This window comes from Archocentrus centrarchus, chromosome 10 (genome assembly GCF_007364275.1).
Source record: "Archocentrus centrarchus isolate MPI-CPG fArcCen1 chromosome 10, fArcCen1, whole genome shotgun sequence".
Taxonomy (NCBI): Eukaryota; Metazoa; Chordata; class Actinopteri; order Cichliformes; family Cichlidae; genus Archocentrus; species Archocentrus centrarchus.
This window is the reverse complement of record NC_044355.1, coordinates 4,139,777-4,162,521: the sequence shown is the minus strand read 5'-3', so window position 1 is coordinate 4,162,521 and position 22,745 is coordinate 4,139,777. Positions and strand designations below refer to the sequence as shown.

Here is a 22,745-nt window from a genome sequence, read left to right as displayed (position 1 = left end):
TTATATAGTCTGAAATGCGTCAGCGGATATATTTCTTGACATTCAAAGGCGGAGGAAACAGAATCTGTGAGCCTTCAGAGTCCAGACAGTCTGACGCTGGAACGAGCTGTCTGAGGAGATCAGACACACCAGCTCTTTCTTATTTTAGGTTTTTGTTATGAAATGCACATTTTTTGTTGTTTACTTTATAACTGAGTTCTATTAAAGTGTGTTATATGTAATCTGTGTTTTGATACAATAATATTTTAACTGCACTTATTTCAACTTTAACAGTATGTGGTAATGTGCTATGTAAATACAATTATTTCATTATTATTCTCATCTTTAGGTGTTAAAATAGCATTCTAAATATTTTTATACAGGTAACCAGACATTTTCTTGTAAATTCAATGTGATTTCAAAGATACCAAATATGATATATTTTTCTAAAATTCATATATTTTGGTTTTAACTCTAACAGGTGTTTCAGTGGCAGCCAGATTATGATCAGGGTGGTCTTTTGCTAAGGCCAATACAGTATATAGAAATATCTCCTGGTGCTATTGAGACTGATGGAAAGTGGACAGCATGAGATTGAGCTCACATCTCATCCAATTTTTGAGTAAATTGCTTGTGTGATTTGAGAAGGTGGAACTGTTGGTGCTTTCAGCTCGAGGTCTCTGAACTACGATCTAATAATAGCTGGTAACAACACTTCTGGAGCCAGATAAGTTAAAGTTAAAGGGTATTTTCAGCATATACAGGCACAATTACAGAGTAGGTAAGAGTGTGACTAATCAGTGCTGTGAATGGGTATATATATGTTTGCTGAGGCAGACCAGCAGTTCCAGGTGAGTGGGTCCTCTGTTGGTTTCATGGACCTAGTTCAACTAAGCATCTGTGATGGGAGGGAACCGCTGCCTGCCAAAATTTTAGTAACCTAGCCTAGTTTCTCAAACTGTTTATTCATGAACATATTCAGCACAACATAAACACATAATTAACTATGTAAGAGCAGGATGAGACTGCGTAAGGCTAAAAATTCCCTCCGTGCATGAATTGAATTCCTGTATCCAAATAATTCTGGGATATTTTCTTGAGAATATCAATACAATAATACTTTTCAAGCAATTCTGCTAATAAATAAATTTTCAAAACTTAATGTTTAAGTAGAGATTTAAATCTTAATCTGGGTTTTGAAATCTTTGTGGTGACTGCTTTGTCAACTTCCAAAGGAAGTTTGCAGGAAAATTACATGTATTCTGGTGCAGTATTTAAACAACATTTGAAAAGAGTGAGTTATTAAAAAAGAGCCTACAGGTATGTGACTTTGCAGCATGGTGTCAGAACTCTAATAAGTCTTAGGATATATCAATAAGTATGAATCAATATGGAATTTCTGCCTGTTGTAAGTGTTGTTTAGCAATCGAGGGTATGAACTCACTTCTTTCTTAGTCCTGAAAAGCTACTCAAATATACAGCTCACATATCTTGAGTGTAAAAATGTGACTGCTGTCATTTACAGCCTACAACTGTTACTCGTGTTTGAAAAGAAGGTGTGGAGGGCTAAAACCTGCGTAGGAGGTGCCAAGTTCTATCAATGTTGCCATAATTCCCAGTGGCTGCCCAGAGAGCTCAATAAAGGTCACTGCTTAGTTAAAGGCCTATTATTTGAGAAAAAGCTCATGTCAGTGAATTCCCTGTGTGACTGTGTGAATGTGGGAGAGAAAGCCCATCCTGCCCTGCTGTAGATGTCTATTAATGCTACTGGGGTTCCAAACGGTCACTGGTAGGGTTCAATAAGTCCACCAAGTTATTTAATTCCCACCTAAGCTAGAATGAATGAATTAAACTCTGGTGAGCCAGCCATGCACATCTATTACATTTAGAGGGAAAAAAAAAAAGAGTTTGTGTGGTGTTGGATGAGTGCAAATTGAAATGTTGAATTGTGGCACTGCAATAACTGAAAGTCATACTTAATGTATGTAATTAAGTTCAAAACAAATTTAGCTAATATTATCGGGAGAATTGGGATAATTGCTAGTTTAGGAGAAGCACTGTTTGCTATGAACAGCAATTAACTACAAAGTGTGTGTGGATGTGTGTGTGTGTGTTATAATATGAGCTTAATGGGTGAAAGTTCTGAAATAATGTAATCATTTAAAGTAAAGTATTAGGGCACATTTGTTTACAGTTTGAATAACAGCCCAGGGGACTATTGTTGCATGTTGTACCCAGTTTTTTCCCAAATGTTACCTTTCTAGCAAAATACCAAACAAAAATACTTGAACCATATATATATAGCTAGCAGCTGGACTGGCATAGTGCTAACATTATGGTCCTTGGAGCAGGAGGTCAAGGGTTCAAATCCCAACCAGGGCATACTTCCAATACAATTGTTGCATGTTGTACCCAGTTTTTTCCCAAATGTTACCTTTCTAGCAAAATACCAAACAAAAATACTTGAACCATATATAAATATATAGCTAGCAGCTGGAATGGCATAGTGCTAACATTATGGTCCTTGGAGCAGGAGGTCAAGGGTTCAAATCCCAACCAGGGCATACTTCCAATACAATTGTTGCATGTTGTACCCAGTTTTTTCCCAAATGTTACCTTTCTAGCAAAATACCAAACAAAAATACTTGAACCATATATATATAGCTAGCAGCTGGACTGGCATAGTGCTAACATTATGGTCCGTGGAGCAGGAGGTCAAGGGTTCAAATCCCAACCAGGGCATACTTCCAATACTATTGTTGCATGTTGTACCCAGTTTTTTTCCAAATGTTACCTTTCTAGCAAAATACCAAACAAAAATACTTGAACCATATATATATAGCTAGCAGCTGGACTGGCATAGTGCTAACATTATGGTCCTTGGAGCAGGAGGTCAAGGGTTCAAATCCCAACCAGGGCATACTTCCAATACAATTGTTGCATGTTGTACCCAGTTTTTTCCCAAATGTTACCTTTCTAGCAAAATACCAAACAAAAATACTTGAACCATATATAAATATATAGCTAGCAGCTGGAATGGCATAGTGCTAACATTATGGTCCGTGGAGCAGGAGGTCAAGGGTTCAAATCCCAACCAGGGCATACTTCCAATACTATTGTTGCATGTTGTACCCAGTTTTTTTTCCAAATGTTACCTTTCTAGCAAAATACCAAACAAAAATACTTGAACCATATATATGAATATATAGCTAGAATGGAATAGCATAGTGGAAACATTATGGTCCTTGCAGCAGGAGGTCAAGGGTTCGAATCCTGACCAGGGCGTACTTCCAAGCCTACCTTGGAATATGAGTGAGAGATACATGATTAACAAGGTTTGTGTCAGGTGTTGAGGAAAGTGTTCCAATATACGAAGGAAGCAACTGCTATTGCAGATTGACAATGCTACGCAATACAAATGCTATGGCAAGGGGGAGCCAGGATGACAGGACAGGGGGGAGATTTCATCATCCCCACACTGATTGGGTAGTTGGCATTGAGGGGTCCAATGTGGACAAGCAGAGCATTGTCCACAAGGGCTCTGAGTGCACATGAGTTTGTTATTATACCTCCTGAGACCCTTGGTATCTTGGCTTTGTCATAAAACAATCAACTATCTAGGTAGGAGAAATTGAAAAATAAATATAGTTTAAATGAAAAACCAGGTACTTAATGTTAAAAGCGTTGATGTGTTGATATTTATTTCTGGAGACACAATCAGTGTTGTTGCTTCCTGACACCTTTGTTTGCCACCAATGAGTATGTCAAAATACAGTATAGCTACTCTGATATACTGATATTTAACAACAAACTTTTACAGTATCCATTATTTTTGTTGAAGACCTGCCTTCTCTCACAGTAGATCCAGATCTTTCACCAGTGTCCCAAAAATCAAGACTCTTGAAAATGCCTCGCTCACACAGTCCATCAGTGCATATACACAAACTTGATTCCTGCGTGCAAATCACCATTTCTTTTGCCCCGACATTCGTAAAAACGCAAAGAGTGAGCCAAGCAGGGCGATTTTTCCACTCAAAACTCAATTCAGACAAGATGTGAGAAAAGTTGCATTCTGATGTGTTTCTGAGTGTGTCAGGAGAGCCACTGCCAGGAGAATGCGACACAGCAGGGCTGACAGCTCCATCATAAAGCTCCCCAGCCAGTCGTCAATCACTCAGCAAGGCTCCCGTCGGCCATGGCGCTCCAGAAGATGAGCACGCGTGCAGAGACACACATACACAAACAAGTGCAGAGCACACAAACACCATGGCAGGAGACCACTTCACCATCACACGATTGGGAAATTTCCAACTAAGTCTGGAAGTCTTGGTTCAGAACTTCAGTCAAATTGAACTTGTGACTCTCGCTATTAAACACACACACACACACACACAAACACACACACACATCAAGCACAAACCCGTAATAACGCACATGAGCCTCTGCACATCTCATCATGACACTGACTCATACACCATCTTGAAGTACTGTCCACACACCGACATCTGCAGACGCACACCAGGACAAATATGCACACCATGATGAAAGCTTTCTCTCTAGGTTGTGATTACTCTTTCACCTTCATGCCTCCCATGGGTATGTGGAAGCAATCCAGCTCAGACAACAGTTTGGTCCAGAGCCTGAATCCAGTGCACTATGTGAAAATCACACAGCGGGTGAAAAAGTACTTTCCAAGGGTAAAACAAAAGTAAAACTGCTAGAAGTGTTATTAAAAAAGATCTGGAATGGAAATTAAGTATAATGGATCTCTACAGAATACTGCTATGCCGTGTTTTTATGCTTTTTCCTTTCTGCCTCAAAAACATTTATGTCTGTATATGTGTGCACAGGGGCTGGGCTACTTTTTCCTCATTTAATGTGTGTTTTCTATCTGATTTATTATTTACTACAAGGAATTTAAATAATACAATTTAAATTAGGGAAATTTGGTCCACAGGGAATCTGCTGAACACAACAATAGAGAACAAAAACAAAGAAATCAGAAAAGAACAGATGTTTTGGTTTTCTTTTTTTTTTCCTGTGGAAAGATGCAACCAGAGTTATAATAATTTTAAGAGTTCTTTGATTATAAATTCAGTTACAGTAAAAATGCAAGTTGCTGATATGAATTAGAGACCTGTTTTGCCATTTTATTTACTGTAATTTGTACTGGGATGTTTTCTTTTAAAGCAGAAATTACTCAAAGGAAATATTCAACAGTCACGTAATGTTTAAACCCAGGATACTTAAAATCAGGCTCATGGGCTGGTGACCTTTGGTGACATTTTAAACAGCCTTGTACTCTTCTTCATCTTCATCGTCGATCTGGTGTTCAGAAATATCACAGAACACTAACAGTTAAAAATATATAAAAGCAATAATAAGCATTACAATGTTGTCTCGTTAAGTTCACCAAAACTTTGAGGTATGGTAAATGGACTGATTCTTATACAGCACTTTTCTACTTTTCTACTCAACTTTGAGCACTCAAAGCGCTTAATACAACATGGCTCATTCACCCACTCACACCAGCACGATTTCTACGCCTAAGTGCTTTCTATCTAACATTCACACACGAATGGAAGCATCGGAGAGCAACTTGGGGTTAGGTATTTTGCCCAAGGATACTTTGGCATGCAGACTGGAGCAGACCGGGATCGAATCTTCAAAACAATAGTCCACAAATCAATGGGTTACGTTACAGTGGCTGTTTCCTATTTGGTTAACAATCTATGGTTTAATTGTTTAATGTACCTACATTAAACACAACCAGGCAAATATTCTTATTTAAGAACTGAGACATGTCCATGTCCAATAGTTGCAGGCCAGATTATGGCAGAAAAATTAACCAATTACACAAAAAGAATCGCAACTGGTACACATGAGATAGCTCATTCTTCCAAAACCACTCTCTCCCACTTTCTTTTTCTTTGTCTGGTTACCCGTGTCGATTTGACAGAGCCATGACTTCCACAGGTGACAACTTCCCTAAAACCCCAACCAGACACTCCAAATCTACACGTCTGTACACTCTGTCTGAACTGCTCTTCAACACCTACGCACAGAAACACTCAGACCCTTTTCTCTCCACAAAATCCAACGGTGTGTGGGCAACCCACTGGTTCTCTAGGAAAAGCTCCAACACAGCAGCATTCAGCTAGGGGCTTATAAGCATTCACACATCCAAAGAGCAACAGCAGAAAAACAGACAGTCCAGTTTCAGTCAAGGTTTATGCTTCCTGAGCTTCTACACAGGTAAGCTCTCATGGGTTAAGCTCCACCTCTAGCTCTGTTTCTCAGAAATATGACTTTCCAGGCCCTGAGGGGCTGTTTTGCAGCCAGGGATTAGCACACCAAGGCTCACACCACACCTCCCACCTATAGCTAACCTCAGGGTTCATAATAAGACCCCATGGGTATATGTTAGTTTCAGCAGGTCTCTGAATCCCCATTAGTGTGCCCTCCCTTTCACACCCTACACCCTACCACAAGCTCTTAACCCCCAACAACACGACTTCCAGGGGTCACAGGGCACATAAACAACAATGTGAGATGGTATTCTTGGACACAAATAAGGAGCAACATGTGCATCGCTCCAAGAAGCTTAGGCCAACGTTTGACAGAAGATACTACAACTTGCACCAAAGTCCAACTTCTCACATGTAACACTTCAAAAATATTTTTGTTTTGAATTATTTTTTTCAGAATGAAGGCAGCTTTCTAGAGAGGAAAACTCAGCCTATTTTTCCTGGAGCAAAACTGGTTGGTGTATTTTATGATCCAACCACGACTTTCATTAATTTAGCCCAAACAACAATTTGTTTTCTGCTTAAGTGCCTGGAAGAGTGGACAAACTTTGCAGCCACAGTATAAATGAGATTCAGCTCTATTGATTCATGTGGGTAAAGTGGGGTCACCCCAATACAGAAGGAAAAGGGGGAAAAAAAAGAAGAGCAGACAACAGAGTTACAACAACGAATAATCACAACAAAACGAACACCACGAAGATAATAGCGTATACTGATGATAGCATTGTGGTGTCTTCATTAAAGATGGGGTGAACAATAGGACACAGCTAGATGTCAATAACAGCATGTGGACAATAGATGAAATGCTTGTGTAAAATCCATGAGGGACATTTTGATGAGTCAGGTGGTGTGGGTAAAAAGAGATCAAAACCAAAACTCCTTAATGATCCTCTACACTTTACTCTCAGCCTCTCTGCTCTCGGCCTCCTTCACTGGGAAATCAGAAAGTTCCCCTAAATATACTTCTAGTCTAAATTTCATTAGTTGCTCAGAATAAAACTCTAAATGCATATCTTGTCATTCTCTTGTGGCCTCAGTGATGGACAGCATTCTGAATCCACTTCCCCAGGATTACCCTATTTCAGCTGTTTCTTAATTGAGTTTTAGAAAAGCTCAGTAGCCATAGCAGGATGATAGCAGGTCCTCTGAGACTTCACCCAGACTAAGCATGTGAAACTCATAGTCTTCAGTAAAAAGGTCATCTGGAAGTTAGAGTATTAATTACAACCAAAAGTCACTGTCCTCATGAGAGTCACCATTTTTTTCCATATACACAATACTGGGTTTATTAGGGCCTGTATTTCTTTGCAATTAACCTCAGAGTAATCTATTTGAAGAATGATAATGAGCCAAGTGTCTGTCAAAAGTAATGAAGATCTTGAGCTTTCCACACTGACATGTTGTGGATTTTTTTTTTAAATACATTCAGCTCATTAGGAGCAGTATGGAAGAAAACTGTCTCATTCACACAAGCTTGGCCTCTTCACCTTTGTCCTCTCTTCACACCGTTATTCCCTGTACTGACTATCCCAAACCAATTAGCAAAAAGTAGATAATATACTGAACTTGTATTAGTTCTAAATGAAAGTGAGGTCACACTTACTATTGCACAAATGAAAGGGGGATACTCTGGGCTAAAAAAGGTGTGCAATGGGGCAAAAAATAAATAATATGAGAATGAGACTATTGCTAAGCCAAGCATGGCTTGTGAGCCATTCAGTATTTCACTGGACCTGAACATTTTTTTGCCCACCTTCCGCAAGCCAATCAGCATCTGTTTCCTGTGCTTTAAATCTCTGTGCTCTTCGGTCATTGTGCCTTTCACACTCTCATTCATCCTCTCCATCTCTACCTCACCCCTGAAAGTTAGAGATCCTCATCCAAGTCTCCACCTACAGTACATTATCTCCGCCACCGCCACCATCTAGACTTTGGGGGTGGGGGTTCCTGTCCTATGCCCTACCATTGTTGAACTCTGCTCTTTTATAATGTCATGGGAGTGCTTAGATGTGTAGTCACCCCCAAAGACCCATTCTGAGCCAAGAAAAATGGAAGGAACACATCAGCTTCAAAAATTAATTTTTGACAATAGCCTTACCAGCCTACCAGAGGCAGACAGAGATCTCACTGGAGTAGAAACTGAATTTTAGTAATCAGTCTTTTGGCCTTTAATCAAGTGAAGTGACAAAAGAAATAATAAATATCCAATAACTGATTTGTATGGCCAGTCGGAGGCTGCAAGAAGAAGCTGTAAATGCAACACTGACAAATAGTGAACTCATTACCAGATAAAGCAAACTTGCCAAACAGTTGCTTATTTACTTATATTAAATATTACACCAGCAACAAACAGTAACAATGTCTTTCAATTGGAGATGTGATTTCAGCACTGTTTTTTGTTTTTTTTGTTTTTTGGAGTGACAGCTTGGCAGGGAAATGTTTGAATCTTTGGCTGCTAAATGCTCCCATCAGGTAGTCGCTGTTTGCTTTTTGGTGCTGAGTAAACCAAGTTTCAGAGCTGACCACCCAGGCTGCTAAACAATAAGCCAAAATTCAGACTAAAACTCCATCAAGCTAATTTTCAGTTCAGTGAATGACCTCTTTGACTCTACCACACTTTTCTCCCATTGATTGGTGCTAGTGTGACTAAAACCTTAACAATACTTTTTACCTCTGGGGTGAAGTACTCATGTCAAAAAAATTCCACTGCATTTTACCCTGCCATTAATTACTGAGCGAAAGGTTTAGGGATATTGTGCATTTGTAGAGGCAGCTAAGAAAAAAAAAACACCACAGCAGAACTCGGGGTGCTGGTTTAAGCAGTGGGTGTGGTAACAAGTATTCCTGAGAGCAGCATGATAACCCACTGCTTACCATTTACCTACAGTCTCCATTAATAAGGAGTGCTCTACACAATCATTCTGTTTTGAAGTGATGCTGGAGAGGAATCCTTTTCTAAAGGACCGCTGTTCCAGGAATAAATACTCAAAACAACATATTTTCCCAGAAGTGAATTTCCACTTTTCTGCTCTTTACAGTTTTTTTTTAAACTCCATTAATGATGCTACCTGTACACCTACAGTCAAGTACACAAGTCCATTTATGGACAATCACAACTTCTGTAATTTTGCCTCTGTATGCCACCACAGTTTTACTTATACAATATGTGATACATTGGAATGGAAACTAATTTGGCTGTAGGACAACCATTACTAAGCTCATACTTACTTTTTTTTTTTTTTTTTTTTACAAATTTCAAAAATTTGTAAAAATAAATAAATAAGTAAAAAATTTAAAGCCTGTGTGCAACATTCTGTATACCTTAGCCCAATGAATACTCATACTAAGTTTGAGTAGAATTTACCAATAAATAAGAAAGGACTAGTGATTGATGTTAAACATCAATGTACAGTTTTTGTCATCAACAGTGGAGCTAAAAAGCATTACAAGTTTAACAAATAAAATATCTGGAGCTGACTCCAAGTGTTGAACTCGCATTTGGTATCTATGAAAGTCTCAATCTGAGGTCCAAAGAGATGTTGGATGCAAGAAAAATATCATCTAAACAAGTCAAGAACACTCAGGGAGGGGGGGGTAGGTGTGTCATTGTCAAGGTGTAAAATCAAGATTTTTACAAAGCTTTACAAATAGTGTGATAAAAGTATGTGTAAGCCTCTTACCGTTCACTTGAAGAGTGTGGGTCTGAAACAGTTTCTCGTACCCATCAGCATAACAGGTGTAGTTGCCCATGTGGGTAGTGGTGACCTTGGTGAAGTACAATGAGCCATCATCTCCAAAATCCTGCCCCAAATAGAGGGAGAAAAAAAGTTTTTATCACTCACAGGAAACTACCAGAAGCAGCAATTTTGGTTGAAGGCATTTAAAGCCGAAAATGAATAGTTTCAGTGGAAATGCAAGAAGCCTGTGGTGTGCAGATGAGATTTTTTTTTTTTTTTTTTTAATAGCACAAGAAATGAAAACTACCACATGACAACCGAAAAAGGCACATTGTGGAGCTAATGGCCATCAATCTAAGTCAAAAGTTGAAGCCGTTTAGTGCCACATAAAACAACTGTGGAACATAACTGTCAAAGTCACAGTTAAGAAGAATTGTTTTCTGCTTTTACAATCAGTGGCAAGAGATCTGGTAGAAAGGGGCTGAGGTGACAATTGATTACTGTAGAAATTACAAAACCATCAATACATCCAGTGGGTACAATGGGGGCTGGCCTAGCCCAGTTGTCATAGGGTGAGAGGCAGGGTACATACTGGGCAGGCCAATCACATTCACACCTACAGTCAATTTAGAATCACAAATTAGCCTAACCTCACGAATGTCTTTGGACTGCAGGAGAAAGCCGGAGTACCCAGAGGGAATCCACACAGACACGGGGAGAACATGCAAACTCCACACTGAAAGGCCCCAGACTGGATCCAAATCTGGGACCTTCTTGCTGTGAAGCAACAGTGCTAACCAGGTCACCCCCCCAAATTACACAGGGTTTCATAAACAAAAAAACAGTGAAATATTGTGTTGCAGACACATTCGAAATAACAAAAAGCTGTAACTGACCTTAAAAAAGGCAAAGCATTTACACTTTGTGTCCATGCATGTTCCACAAATACACAAAGCAATACTCGTGGTTTTCTTCAAGAAAAACAAAACCCAAACGTATCCATGAAAGCCAACTAAAACATGATTAATTCATGCTGTGCTGTGATTATTAAGCCAGCGAACAGAAAAAAAAAAATGGTGCCGGACATGGAAGGAGAGCGAACTGTAGCACAGAAAGAAGCCCCCAAAGCTAATGAGCCCATTGATGGTGTGCTGGCAAAGAGTGAATATCTGCCCTCTTGGTAAGATCACACTGCAATCAAATGTCATCTTCACAAGCTACTATAATAAGTTTTGGTACTATGCTGAGCCCTAGAGTAATATAATAATCTACTCTTAAAATTAATTAAAGAGGTGTTCTTTTTCTGCTTTGGATTCATATAATGCAATAAAAAGACTTCTTTTGCTTTAAAAAAAAAAGTAAGAGCTCTTTTCTCCTTTTTGCATCTTTAAATGAGTGAGACATTTTAACCTAAACATGCTAACAATGCAGAGAGTTAGGCTGGTGTATTCTGGATGTAGTATTGGCTCAGAAGATTCACCTTCTGAGACTTTCAGACTGTACAATACAGCATATCGCATAATGTCTAATTTGCTTTCTGAAACAATATGTAACAAGAGCACCGCTGAGATCAGCTGTTCCTAACAGTGCGGAAGGGGGAGTGGCAGTGTGGGGGTGTCAAAGCGCTGTTATAGCAAAGTCAGTGAACATGTGTGTGAAGTTTGATGAGTCTAGACTTAACAGTATGCACCTATGGTGTGAACCTGAACATCCTAGGTTACATTTTTCGAGTTATTGCGTTCCCAAGACTTTCAGAAAACTTCACCTCTGACCTTTACCTTCAGGTCAAGGTCACTGAGATTCAAACTCCTCCAAGATTTTTAGTAGATGCATCCATGGTGTGAATGGGAACATCCTGGGTGACATCCTTATCGACTTATTGCGTTTACAAAAGTTGAAAGTTGGCTGGTTGCCTACCCGCCCAGCACGGTGACAACAAGAGAGAAAGACTCCTCTCCAGAAAAGAACGTTTTCAAGTTATGGCCAACGTTAAAGTTTTCGTGGAACAGACGCCGCCGATGCTGCTGACGCCAAGGCTATGACAATGGCTCAACTTTTTCTTTGAAACAGCCAAGCTAAAAACCAGAATATCATAATTTTCCATGCATCTTCATTGTAAAGCAGTTCTTGTCGTTTTAGCAAGTTTATTATTTAATCTCTATTTATGGAATCATTTATTAAGTATTATGGGTGGTAATTCCACTCATGAACTCCAAGTTTATTCCTACACTTGCTGATATATGTTGTGTCTTAGGTTGGACCTGGTAGTAACTGTACAAGTTAAAAATATATATATGTTTTAATCTGTTTCTTTAAGACGAAAGGACAAACCTACATTGAATTATGTAACAATACTCATTTAAGTGCATCAACTAAATCAAGTGAATGCATTATGAATCTTCTAGGACTACTTAAATAGCTGCCTGTGCTCATAATAACAGGTTTCACCACTTTGTGATGCACAGCAGCTTTTCAGAAATGAACGTGCTGCGGCACTCTGCCTTCATTAGAGTTTTCACCAGTGCCACCTAACTTGATGAGGGGCAAATGCCAAAAAGTATTCACTTCTGATTGCTGCCACGCATTTAAAGAAAAAAGAAAAAAATCATTCAGATATCTTTTAGCAGCGTGAACATTTGCTCTTAAGAATATCCATGATTCTGCTTCAGTGCTCCTGCTTTATTTTAACTGAACACAGCATTGTCAAGTCTCAGCCTTAATTACAGGCCCTCTACCAGAAGGGTTCATAAGAAGAAAAGTACCTTTTCTCATTAAATAGCTTTTAACATTTTGATCACATCGCTGCAGACTTTACATCTTGACATTCAGCTTACCCTTAAATGTCTGCAGACGAGCGAAGACAGGCAGCCGTCGTGTTTACAGGCATACTGTGTGTTTATCAGTTCGTCTCGGTGTGCTCTGATCTAACTTACAAGCTTGGTAACGGGTCGGGCTGAGTGAAGCATCAGAGCTCCACAATATGAGGGGAAATCGATGGTGCGTTTTGGCCCCTTGGGCTGAGAGCATATTGTGTCACCTTCTTAAATGAAAAATGAATGGGGGGAGAAATGAAACTCAGAGGGGTGGAACGAGCCACGGCAGAGGCTGTCGACAAGATTCCTCCACCTCACCTCACCACCCTAACCTCAGCTATCAGCAGCACCCAGCACCCAGCTCCGTGCACACAAAGCAGGCAAGGGTAGGACAACTCATAGGGAAAGGAGACAAGGGCAGGTAGAGGTGGATTTACAAATAGGCCATGGCCCTCAAGAAACTATAATTAATAAAGCTGTCACTGCCCAGTCACCTCTGAAAGGACACTGAAGAGCCACCTCATTGAATAACTAACCTGTTACATGATGAGGCTTTTCAGAAAATGGCCTCTCAAGAAGTTTCCAGCTCAGCCTCGTGAAACTTTGTTAGAGGAACACAATATTGAGTAAAAATACCCTCCAGTGTAAACAAAGAGAAATAAATGCTTTTCCAATACAGCTAAAAATAGGCTGTTTGACATTAAAATGTCCAATTTAAAACAAAGAAACATTTTATTACTTACCTCTGTGTGCTTGTATATTTTCGGTTTTATGTGCCTATGTTTACGCGATTTCAGCTGCTGTAATTACTGCTCTGCCCCCTGACAATGGAGGTGAATGGTACTTAATCTGTTGCGCTAACAATGCTGAAAACTGACATTTAAAACAAGTGCATGTTTTCCTACAAACACTTTTTTTCTGTCTCAACTCCTTCTTATATAAAGTTTTGTATTTTGATTGTTTTGATGTTTGTAGGTGACTTATCTATGAATGCTTCATTGCTTCAAATTGCCTTTTTGAGAGGAAAAGAAAATGTTGGAAATGGATTGACTTAATCCACAGAACTCATTCTTCAACTTATGGAGACACAGTTTCTGGAGAAATATTGCTGTTGAAGTTCATTTGTTTTGATGATGCACGCATCACAAACAAAATTCCCGTCACCTCCGTTGAACTGGGGAGAGGTGTGAATCTTTGAGATGCATATTTTTAAATGTGGCATAAAAGACCGATCTGCATGGCTGACCACCACCAGATATTTGTTAGAATACCCATTAAAATAGTGATCAGAAAGTGGTGTAATAGGCATGCTTGCTTCCAATCCTTACTTATGTTAAGAATTCTCAGTATAATTTTTTTTTTTCTTTCTAGTATAAAACATTTATTTTGGTCATATTACTCCTTGTACTTCTTGTTGATGTCTAATATTTTTTTATTAGTTATTTAATGAGTTTATGGTTTGTATAGCAGCATCATTGTTGGCATTTTACAGCTTTGTGGGCTTTTTGTGAATGAAATGTTAAAAAAAAAAAGTGAATTTATGGCAGTTTGGTGAAACCAAGAAACCAAAACACCGTACCTGAGACGGGATCTGTTAGGGGAAAGACAGAAGTCAAACATTTAGAGGTTTATTTCTAATCAAAGCATGAATAAAAGTGATGGATTCTAAACCAAACAAGTAAAACAAATAATTAAGACACCAACATTTTTTTTTTCATCCATCTATTTTCTTAACCACCTATCCAAATGGGGTCTACAGCCTACTACCAGCTGTCGTAGGGCAGAAGTCACATCACTGGCTGCAGGGCCAACAGAGGCAGAAAAACTGCTAATTAGCCTAACATGCATGCCTCTGCACTGTGTGAGGAAACAGGTGCAAGTGGAAGAACTCCACACGGTCACTCGCACACAACCTGGAGATTTGCTTTGATGCACACTCAATAATCATAGCATAACAATCGAAATTATTACCACTGCATATAAATGAGACACAAGATCAGTTTCCTGATTGTTAATATGCAAATTGTTATGACCATTAATCAATGGGCGTAAGTATTTTTTCACAGAGAACTATGGAATCACTGACATCCCAGCACCGTAAGATGGTGACAGAGGTACTCTTAGCTCCCTCTGCTTTGTTCTGAGATGGTCACTCGCTTTTAACATAAATGGCCTCCTTGACTTCCCACTCAAACCAGCGTTCCTGATGTGCACATTCTGATCACTGAAAGAGTGGCCACTGTCCTGTAGTTGAGGACTGCAGAGTCCCGGTCTGACGAGGTATCTCTTCTATGTTGTGCTAACCACTTTACCAGTGGTTGTTTGGTTTTTAACTATACTACTGCTTGTGCCAGGGGATGTGATGGTTGAGGTGGACTGATTTCTGGTGAAGCATCTTTTGGGGTTTGAAAGCCACAGAGATGCAGGGTTTCGAAGATATGCACTTCAACTGGTCCAACACTCCTGATACTACATATGGGTTCAACAATGCTTTTCGCTTAGGCAGCGGCTGTCCTGGATCTCGTGGCTCATTGTTATGCAATGGTGGTAGTTTTGATTGTTATGCAGCTAAGTCTGGGGAAACCTGCAGTCAGTTGAGAAAGAAGAAGTCAGTTGGATGAGTGATGAAATGTTTCTCCCACTGAAAATGACCTGAATCAACTTTAAGGGAACCAGGAGCTTTGAACCAGGTAACAGTGCTAACCACTGCAAATGCTGAAAATGTACTGGTCTCAAATGTGAAAATTTGCAGTTTTTTCTTGTTTCATAGTACTTAATAGTGGCATAAATTTAGAAGATTTTACCTTTTGGCCTTTCAGCTTCTCCCTCAGATTTTCTAAGGCAAACTGTCTGCTGAATGAACACTGACTCGACGGCTTATCATCCAGTACAAACAGTACAGAGTACGAGTGTGACTCTAAGCTTCCGGACCACATGCGTAATTTGCCATTTTAAAACAGAACACTAAATTTCAGTAATTTTTATGTATTATCTGCAATGTGCTATCACACAACTTGAGTGAATCATCTGCTTAAAACAGCACAATACAAATGATTCTTCACAATTATCAAAGCTGAATATAAAAACTATAAATAATCACATCAATTTAATGTTGCATTTGGTTAAAAAGAACAGAATTATAGCAGATAAATGCCTACTTCACTGGATGTGATTAGAAAGGAGAGGAAGAACGACTCAGATAAGGTTTCCTGTGTTTCATCTGCTCCCACTGAAGCTTCAGTGTCCGTCTTCAAAACACGTCTATTTTTAAACACGTGCATGTTTTTTATGATTCAATTCAAAGATTTTGGTCCTAATGGGATATGTTTCTATTGTAAAGTTCACTAGTTTAAGTAGGACGTGTTACTGTGAAAGTCGCTGATGAATACTTTATGCAAACTTCCTCCTAATACACTTTCAAATAGATGGATTTTCAAACTTTTAAAAAAATTACAAAAATGTCATCATCTGAACTACTGCCAGAACCCAAGAGTCATCATCCCCAAAAGCAAACATGAAGGTACGCACACAAACACACACAGAGACATGCACAGTACATAACTGTGTCTTTGGCTCGGCCACTCAGGGAGGATTGAAATACTGACAGCCTTGGATGATGATGCAATAGCCAGCAACTGTCAACTTCATGGAATTACAGTAAGCTGCTTTGTCAAAATTCAGAGAGGCTCTATTGAACTCCAGGATACAAGCGCCCCGCTGGGATTAATGTGCAATTCACTAAGCCCGAGGAAAAAAAAAGAAAAGAAAAAAATCTAAAATAACAACGTTCTAAAATTGGGAAGGCCTGCGAGATTACACAGCATAAACCTCCCATGTGTACTCACAGGAATATGACTCCAATTAAGGCTGGCATCAGATGCTCACAAATATTAACAGACAGCAATTATACAGAAATTGTCTGCAAGGCAATTTGGAAAGGGCTTGCGGATGCCAAACGCAGGCAAAATCCATTCTCCTCTCTGGAAAGAACAACAATGATTGACTGGATGTCTGAGGGCCAAAAATAAATCTGGAATGAGCCGCCCCTGTTCCACTGGTGGTTCCTCTTGATGCTGCGTGGTTCGCACACAATCTTCTGTTGAAAAGCCCGTTACTATTCATGCTGACTGACTTGGTGGCAGTGTTCAGGGTTAATGAGCACCAGAAGAGGTTGCAAACTTGGTCGTCGGGTACCATCAAAAAAAAAAGAAAGAAAGAAAAAACCTAATCTGACGATCGCATACCCGAGGATCAGACTACATCAAGTTCTCTTAGTCTGAAGTGCCAGATTAGTCCCTGTAGTCAACCAATTCGGTTTCACTTCATGAAGCTACACTGGCATCAACCCAACATGCTGTGTGTACCATAGAGCAAGAGGCAGAGCAAGTTTAATTTATGTCAACAGTTACTACAAGTACTATGAAGCCCTGGGGTACCAAAGTCGGTTAGGCTTGATTAAAATGCAAACCGTTAGCTGAAGCCTTCTTTCAACTCTGTTTTCTCCATGATGTAGAACTCAAACTAGGAGTTCTGCAGACTGCCATCAAATTTTGATGCTTTCTCTAAGAGTAAGATGTTTGCAAACCACAAAGGGCAGAGCTCTGATTGATTACCAGCACAGCCTGTTCTCCTCCCCACTCACACAATAACGGGGAAAAATTTATGAGTGGAAAAGGTGAAAAGTTTTATTTTTTTTTAAAGTTCTGATGCAAAACCTAAAAGCAATGTCCAACAATTTTAAAATAGGTCATTTTTATTCCTTTGTCTATATGTTGTCATTATTCCAGCTACTGATGAATTTCAGAGAAAGCTTTTCTTTTTGCCACAGTGAACATAATATATCTCATTCGACAGCAGAAGCCTTCATCCCTGAGCTGACATTTGAATTGAAAATACACCTGAGCAAGATCTGATACAGGTCACTTGGGAAACTTGCAAAAAGCAGACAAAGACCACCCCTCGTTGGGACGCCGAACTCTGCTGTGTGTCTTCAGGCAATATCAGGAGATGAAACAAAAACTTGCTCTATTAAATCTGCTAAAAAAACAAAAAAAAAGAGAGAAAGTAGTAAAACAGTTCTTGGAAAAAAATGTATGAAAGACATCAAAGTCTGGGTTGACCTTACAAAACCTTGCATCTCGCTTTTTTTTTTCCTCCCTTCCATAAATCCTTTGAAAGATATCCACAGCATTTTTAAGAAATAATCTGACTTATGCATGGTGTTGGCACTGCTTTCTATAAGAATCACACATCACCAACATCCAGTACCAGCACACTAGTTTAAAGCCAGTTGATGGTGCCAAGGATGACTGGCGACAGCTGGGCGCCTCTTACTCATTTTAAGGGTCATCAAGAGTTAATGTTACATTAGTGGCTTCGCTGGGTTTCCCTTTATCTTCTTCGACAGTGTTGACTTAATTATGCACAGCAGTATCACACTCATCTTGGTCAGCCCTGACACATGGAGAGGGAAAGGGTAAAGCAAAGGAGCTCTGCCTCTGTACCTCTCTCTGTACCTCGCCACGTTAAGGATCCGTGCTCCTTTTGATGTGGATGAAAGTGACACAGAGGGCTGTCTGGGACCGTGCATACAGATTAAAACGCCGACACATATGCACATGCAGTCTTTCACCAAGTTGTAAAAGTAGGTCCTTCCTCTAGGGCTGAACCCCTTTGGTATCCCCCTTCATCTTCTTTCTTTTTTCTGAAATCCCTGTCCCTCCCAGCAGTCTCTAAACACAGACGCCAGGAATACAAACTGACATTCTGGATTACTGTCAGGCCTACAACACAAAGCCAGCGCCAACAGTCAAATAAAATGTGCTGACAAGCTGAGCCACTGCCAAAGAATAAAGCTGAGATATCATGAGAAGAAATATAGGAGTTTTTTTTTTTCTGTAATTTTCAATGAAAGGAAAAAAAAATGACAGCTCTGAAACTGCAAAACCTGCAAATTGGTGGTATTTGCTGCAGTGAAAATGCAATAATTAGACCTGCATCCATCTAGAAAAAAATTCATTAGCCAGTGGTGACAGCCAGCTCTTACATTGATGTCTTCCAGGTTCAAGGAGTTCAGATATTGATGGTTCCTCCTCCACAATATAGGAGGCCTCCGTTCACCTGTGATGGCGCAAGTCAACACAGCACTCTGGCCAACTGTTACTGTTGTCACGCTGGTTTTCTGGTCATCTGGAAGGGTGAGCAGGTATGCATCTGTGGATGAGATTTAGAAAATAAAGAAGTTAGAGGGATTGTCTGGGGGGCACTGGCTCAATTTATGTTTTTGGAAAATTAACTGCTGAGTAAAAAGTGGCCACTCTAAAGCTCGAACTTAGCATGAAAGTTAACAGTGGAAAACTGAATTGAACTCAGTCATTCTATTCTATTTTATTTTTTTATATCTAAGAGTTCATGGACTTTTCATTCTGTAATGGCTCAGAATTTACCCACTGAGATGCTTCAAAATTCATGGTTTTCTCACATCTTTCTCTTAATGAAGCATAAAAATAAGAATACACAATGCAAGAGTGTCTCAATTAGCTGCTACGGTGCTATAGAGCCAGATGCTTTTTTTTTTTTTTTTTTTTTTTTTTTTTTTAAATATACACCGAGGCGGCACAATTACTGCATTTTGCACAGTAATGAGAGGGAATTAAGTTTAACGTTCTGTAAATACTTTGCATAATTTATGTGACGATACTATAATGGAAGTTCTGCTTTATCAGCCTCTCTGCAGAGCCTCTGTCCACCCCTATGTATTTCTCTTTTAGCTAAAAGAACAAACCTGACACTTCAGGGAGGCACCAGTACTACTTTTCGGCTGACTACTAAAATCTCAACTGAAGCGTGCTGCTTTGTAACTTAAAGCTGGAATATTTTTAACATGCTCAGTGTTCTGAGAGTTTAAAACAAGCCAGGCTCTCCATGCTGTTGTAAAAGCCCAGGAGTACATACTTTCTGATGAAAGTCACATTGAAATAAAAAAAGAAAAGGAAAAGAAAAAAAACCTCTGCGTGCAGAGAGGTTCCCCATGGAAACACAACCCCTCACCTCAACCAGAGTTAGTGTTTTGATCACTTCAGTATTTCTGCAACACGCCAAAGTTTTTAAAACCTGCTTCCGATGAGGCTAACACTGAGACAGGGTACAGCAGGAAAGCCTGGCCGGGTAGCTTGGTGAGAGGTCAGCATGGTTCTGGTTGGTTAATGTCTTTTGTGTGTCCACTATTTTGAAGAGACAACGAGTACAATGTACAGTCATCCATTCTTTGCTGATATTATGTAATGCAGCCTGTGAAAGAATGCCTTTTAATCTTTCTCTTGGGTAATGAGCAATGGAGCAAAAGGAAACAGAGACTCAATTTGTTCTGCTCCTAAGGGCATGAAATACAAAACCTAATGAAAGAGCAGGTCCAACAGTGTTCACTTGCCACAGCCCAGAGAATGAGGATGAGAACACCTTCAATTACAGCATGACTTCTGTGGCCCTTGTACCAATGACTGCTGATTGATTTTTTTTTTCTTTAACCTTCTCACTCATTTGCTATGTTTGGTCCACTTGTTGTGTCTTTGAACTATGAACTTGGCTAGCGTGTTAGATCCAAGCCAATCACACTGAGATGGCGAGAAAACTCCTACTTCTTTTGAATGGTAAGCTTTGAGTTAAGACTTTCTAATCTCACATTTGGCCCAATGAAACCCTACTTAAGCCCAGGCAAATCACAGCCAGGATTACATCAAAATTAGAGGATTAATAAGAGTCCTTTCTTCTGAAGGAAGAATAACTAAGTTTAAATGATTATATTGTTAGTGAAGTGTTGAACAAACTCTGCTGTATTTATGACACTGCAGTTTTTTTCCAGAATGTGTTGTATTATTCAACTGATGAAAATGTAATTAAAAAGAATAATAAGTTGAGCTGCCAGTATAGCTCACTGGTTTGATAAGACGACCCAAAGGCTTGGGTTCCAATCCACCCTGGGTCATTCCCCGACACACTCACAGCTTTCCTGTCTTCTTTCCACTGTCTTGTCACAATAAATGCAACCCACTGGCAACCCGCGGTCACTTAGGAATAAATTTGTATTCTCAACCCAGTTGGAGAGTGGCTGCTGGCTGTCGCTAGGTGAAATCGGTTGCAAAGAGGGTGCTGCACCAAAAACCACCTTGTAATTTCTTCGGTTGCTAGCCGATTGCCGTGGTCATCTGTACTTCAGACTGAAGACGTAGACTTCTCTTGAACATGCCAACAAACATTCCCCAACTAACTCACCAAGCGCTAGTTAAACTGGAAAGTTACAATGTTCACCTTGAAAGTCAAAGTTGGTCCTTACTGCTGCAAGCAACACATTTCAACTATTAGGCAACTTTCACTTTGAAGGGGAATGCTCTCCATTTATGGTTTGTTTCACACTTTTGACAGTTTCACAACTGCAACTGTGGCAACCAAAACAATCACAAGGAGGTTTTCGGTGCAGCGCCAATGGTATACTTCTTTGTGACAATTGCACCTAATGCACCAGCACTTCCCAATCAGTCAGGGAATACACATTTTTCCCTAGAGCCTGGGGGTTGCCAACTGGTCTAAGGTAAAGAAGTTAGGCAGTAGGCAATGGACCAAACCATTGTGAGGCATATGATGGGTCCATTTTCAATTTTTTTTGAAGATTTTTTTAGAAATTGTGTTTTAATATTTTCTCAAGAGCCATCCATTTATATTAACATTACATATTGTTATCATTTGTAAAGATATTTGTAAGTAAATTTAAGATGGGGCCAGTGCTGCCCCTGTCCTGCCCTTTAGACATGACCCTGGATCAGAGTTGAGCCAACCCCTTTGTGACGGAGCAGAAAAGTTCAGTTCCATAAAGCCGGTATATATGGCCAGGCAAATTGCACTGCAGTTTCCACAACACCTTCTCATTCAATATTTTTATTTTCATCTTTTTTCCTGCACTGTAAATTAGTGTCACCAGCAAAGCCCCCCAAATACCATCCCACTTCTCATATTTGGACTCATCAGACCAAAGGACAGATTTCCACTCGTCTAATGTCCATTCCTTATGTTCCTTGAGCCAAGCCATTCTCTTCCTCTTGTTCTTCTTCCTTAGAAGTGGCTTTTTTGCAGCAATTCAACCATAAAGTCCAGATTCAAGCAGCCTTCTCTGACAAGTTGATGTGTACTTCTGTGTGCTAACTGAACTCTCTGAAACATTTAGGTGGGCTGTTATCTGGGGTGCTGTTAACTTGCAGTTTCTGGGGCTGGTAACTCTGATGAACTTATCCTGTGCAACAGAGGTAACTCTTGGTCTTCCTTTCCTGGGGCCGTCCTGATGAGAGACAGTTTCATCATAACGTTTGATGTCTTTGCGACTGCACCTGAGGATACTTCCAAAGTTCTTGAAATTTTTCAGATTGACTGATCGTCATTTCTTAAAGTAATGATGGACTGTTGTTTTCTTTACTTAGTTGAGTAGTTCTTGCCATAATATGGATTAGAACATATAGTGCTATTCAAACGGGGCTGTTCACTGTATGCCAACTCTACCTCTTCACAACACAACTGATGGTCTTAAACACATTAAGAGGGCAAGAAATGCAAGTAATTAACTCTTGACAAGGCACAGCTGTTAACTGAAAGCCATTCCAGGTGACTGCCTCATAAAGCTGACTGAGAAAATGCCAAGATGTGCAAAGCTGTCATCGAAGCAAGCAATTCCTTTACTTTGTCTACTTTGAAGAATCTCAAATATAAAACATACTTTGGTTTATTTAACATCTTTTTGGTTACTAAATAATTCCATATGTATTTCGTCATAGTTTGTAAATTAATGCTAAAGTCATCCAGTCCATTTTTAAATGATGAAAAACCACAAAATTAGAAGGTGTGTCCAAAGGTTTTGACTGGTACTATATATTATAATATTAAAGTTATGTGCATAATGTATGTGAAATTTTGATTTTATAGCC

At 39.6% G+C, this 22,745-nt stretch overlaps 1 protein-coding gene across 2 annotated transcripts in view; it reads right to left on the bottom strand.

Moving 5' to 3' along the window:
• The window catches only part of fstl5 (follistatin-like 5), a 208,425-nt gene that overhangs the window by 53,978 nt on the left and 131,702 nt on the right, over window positions 1-22,745 (bottom strand). The window contains exons 7-9 of one of the 2 annotated variants that reach the window (XM_030738618.1): window positions 18,824-18,990; window positions 14,357-14,368; window positions 9,968-10,088 (exon numbers count right to left, since the gene is read on the bottom strand). In XM_030738618.1, the coding sequence (XP_030594478.1) occupies window positions 9,968-10,088; window positions 14,357-14,368; window positions 18,824-18,990 (300 nt within the window). The remainder of the gene's footprint in view (window positions 1-9,967; window positions 10,089-14,356; window positions 14,369-18,823; window positions 18,991-22,745) is intronic. The other variant, XM_030738619.1, reaches the window with a different exon arrangement.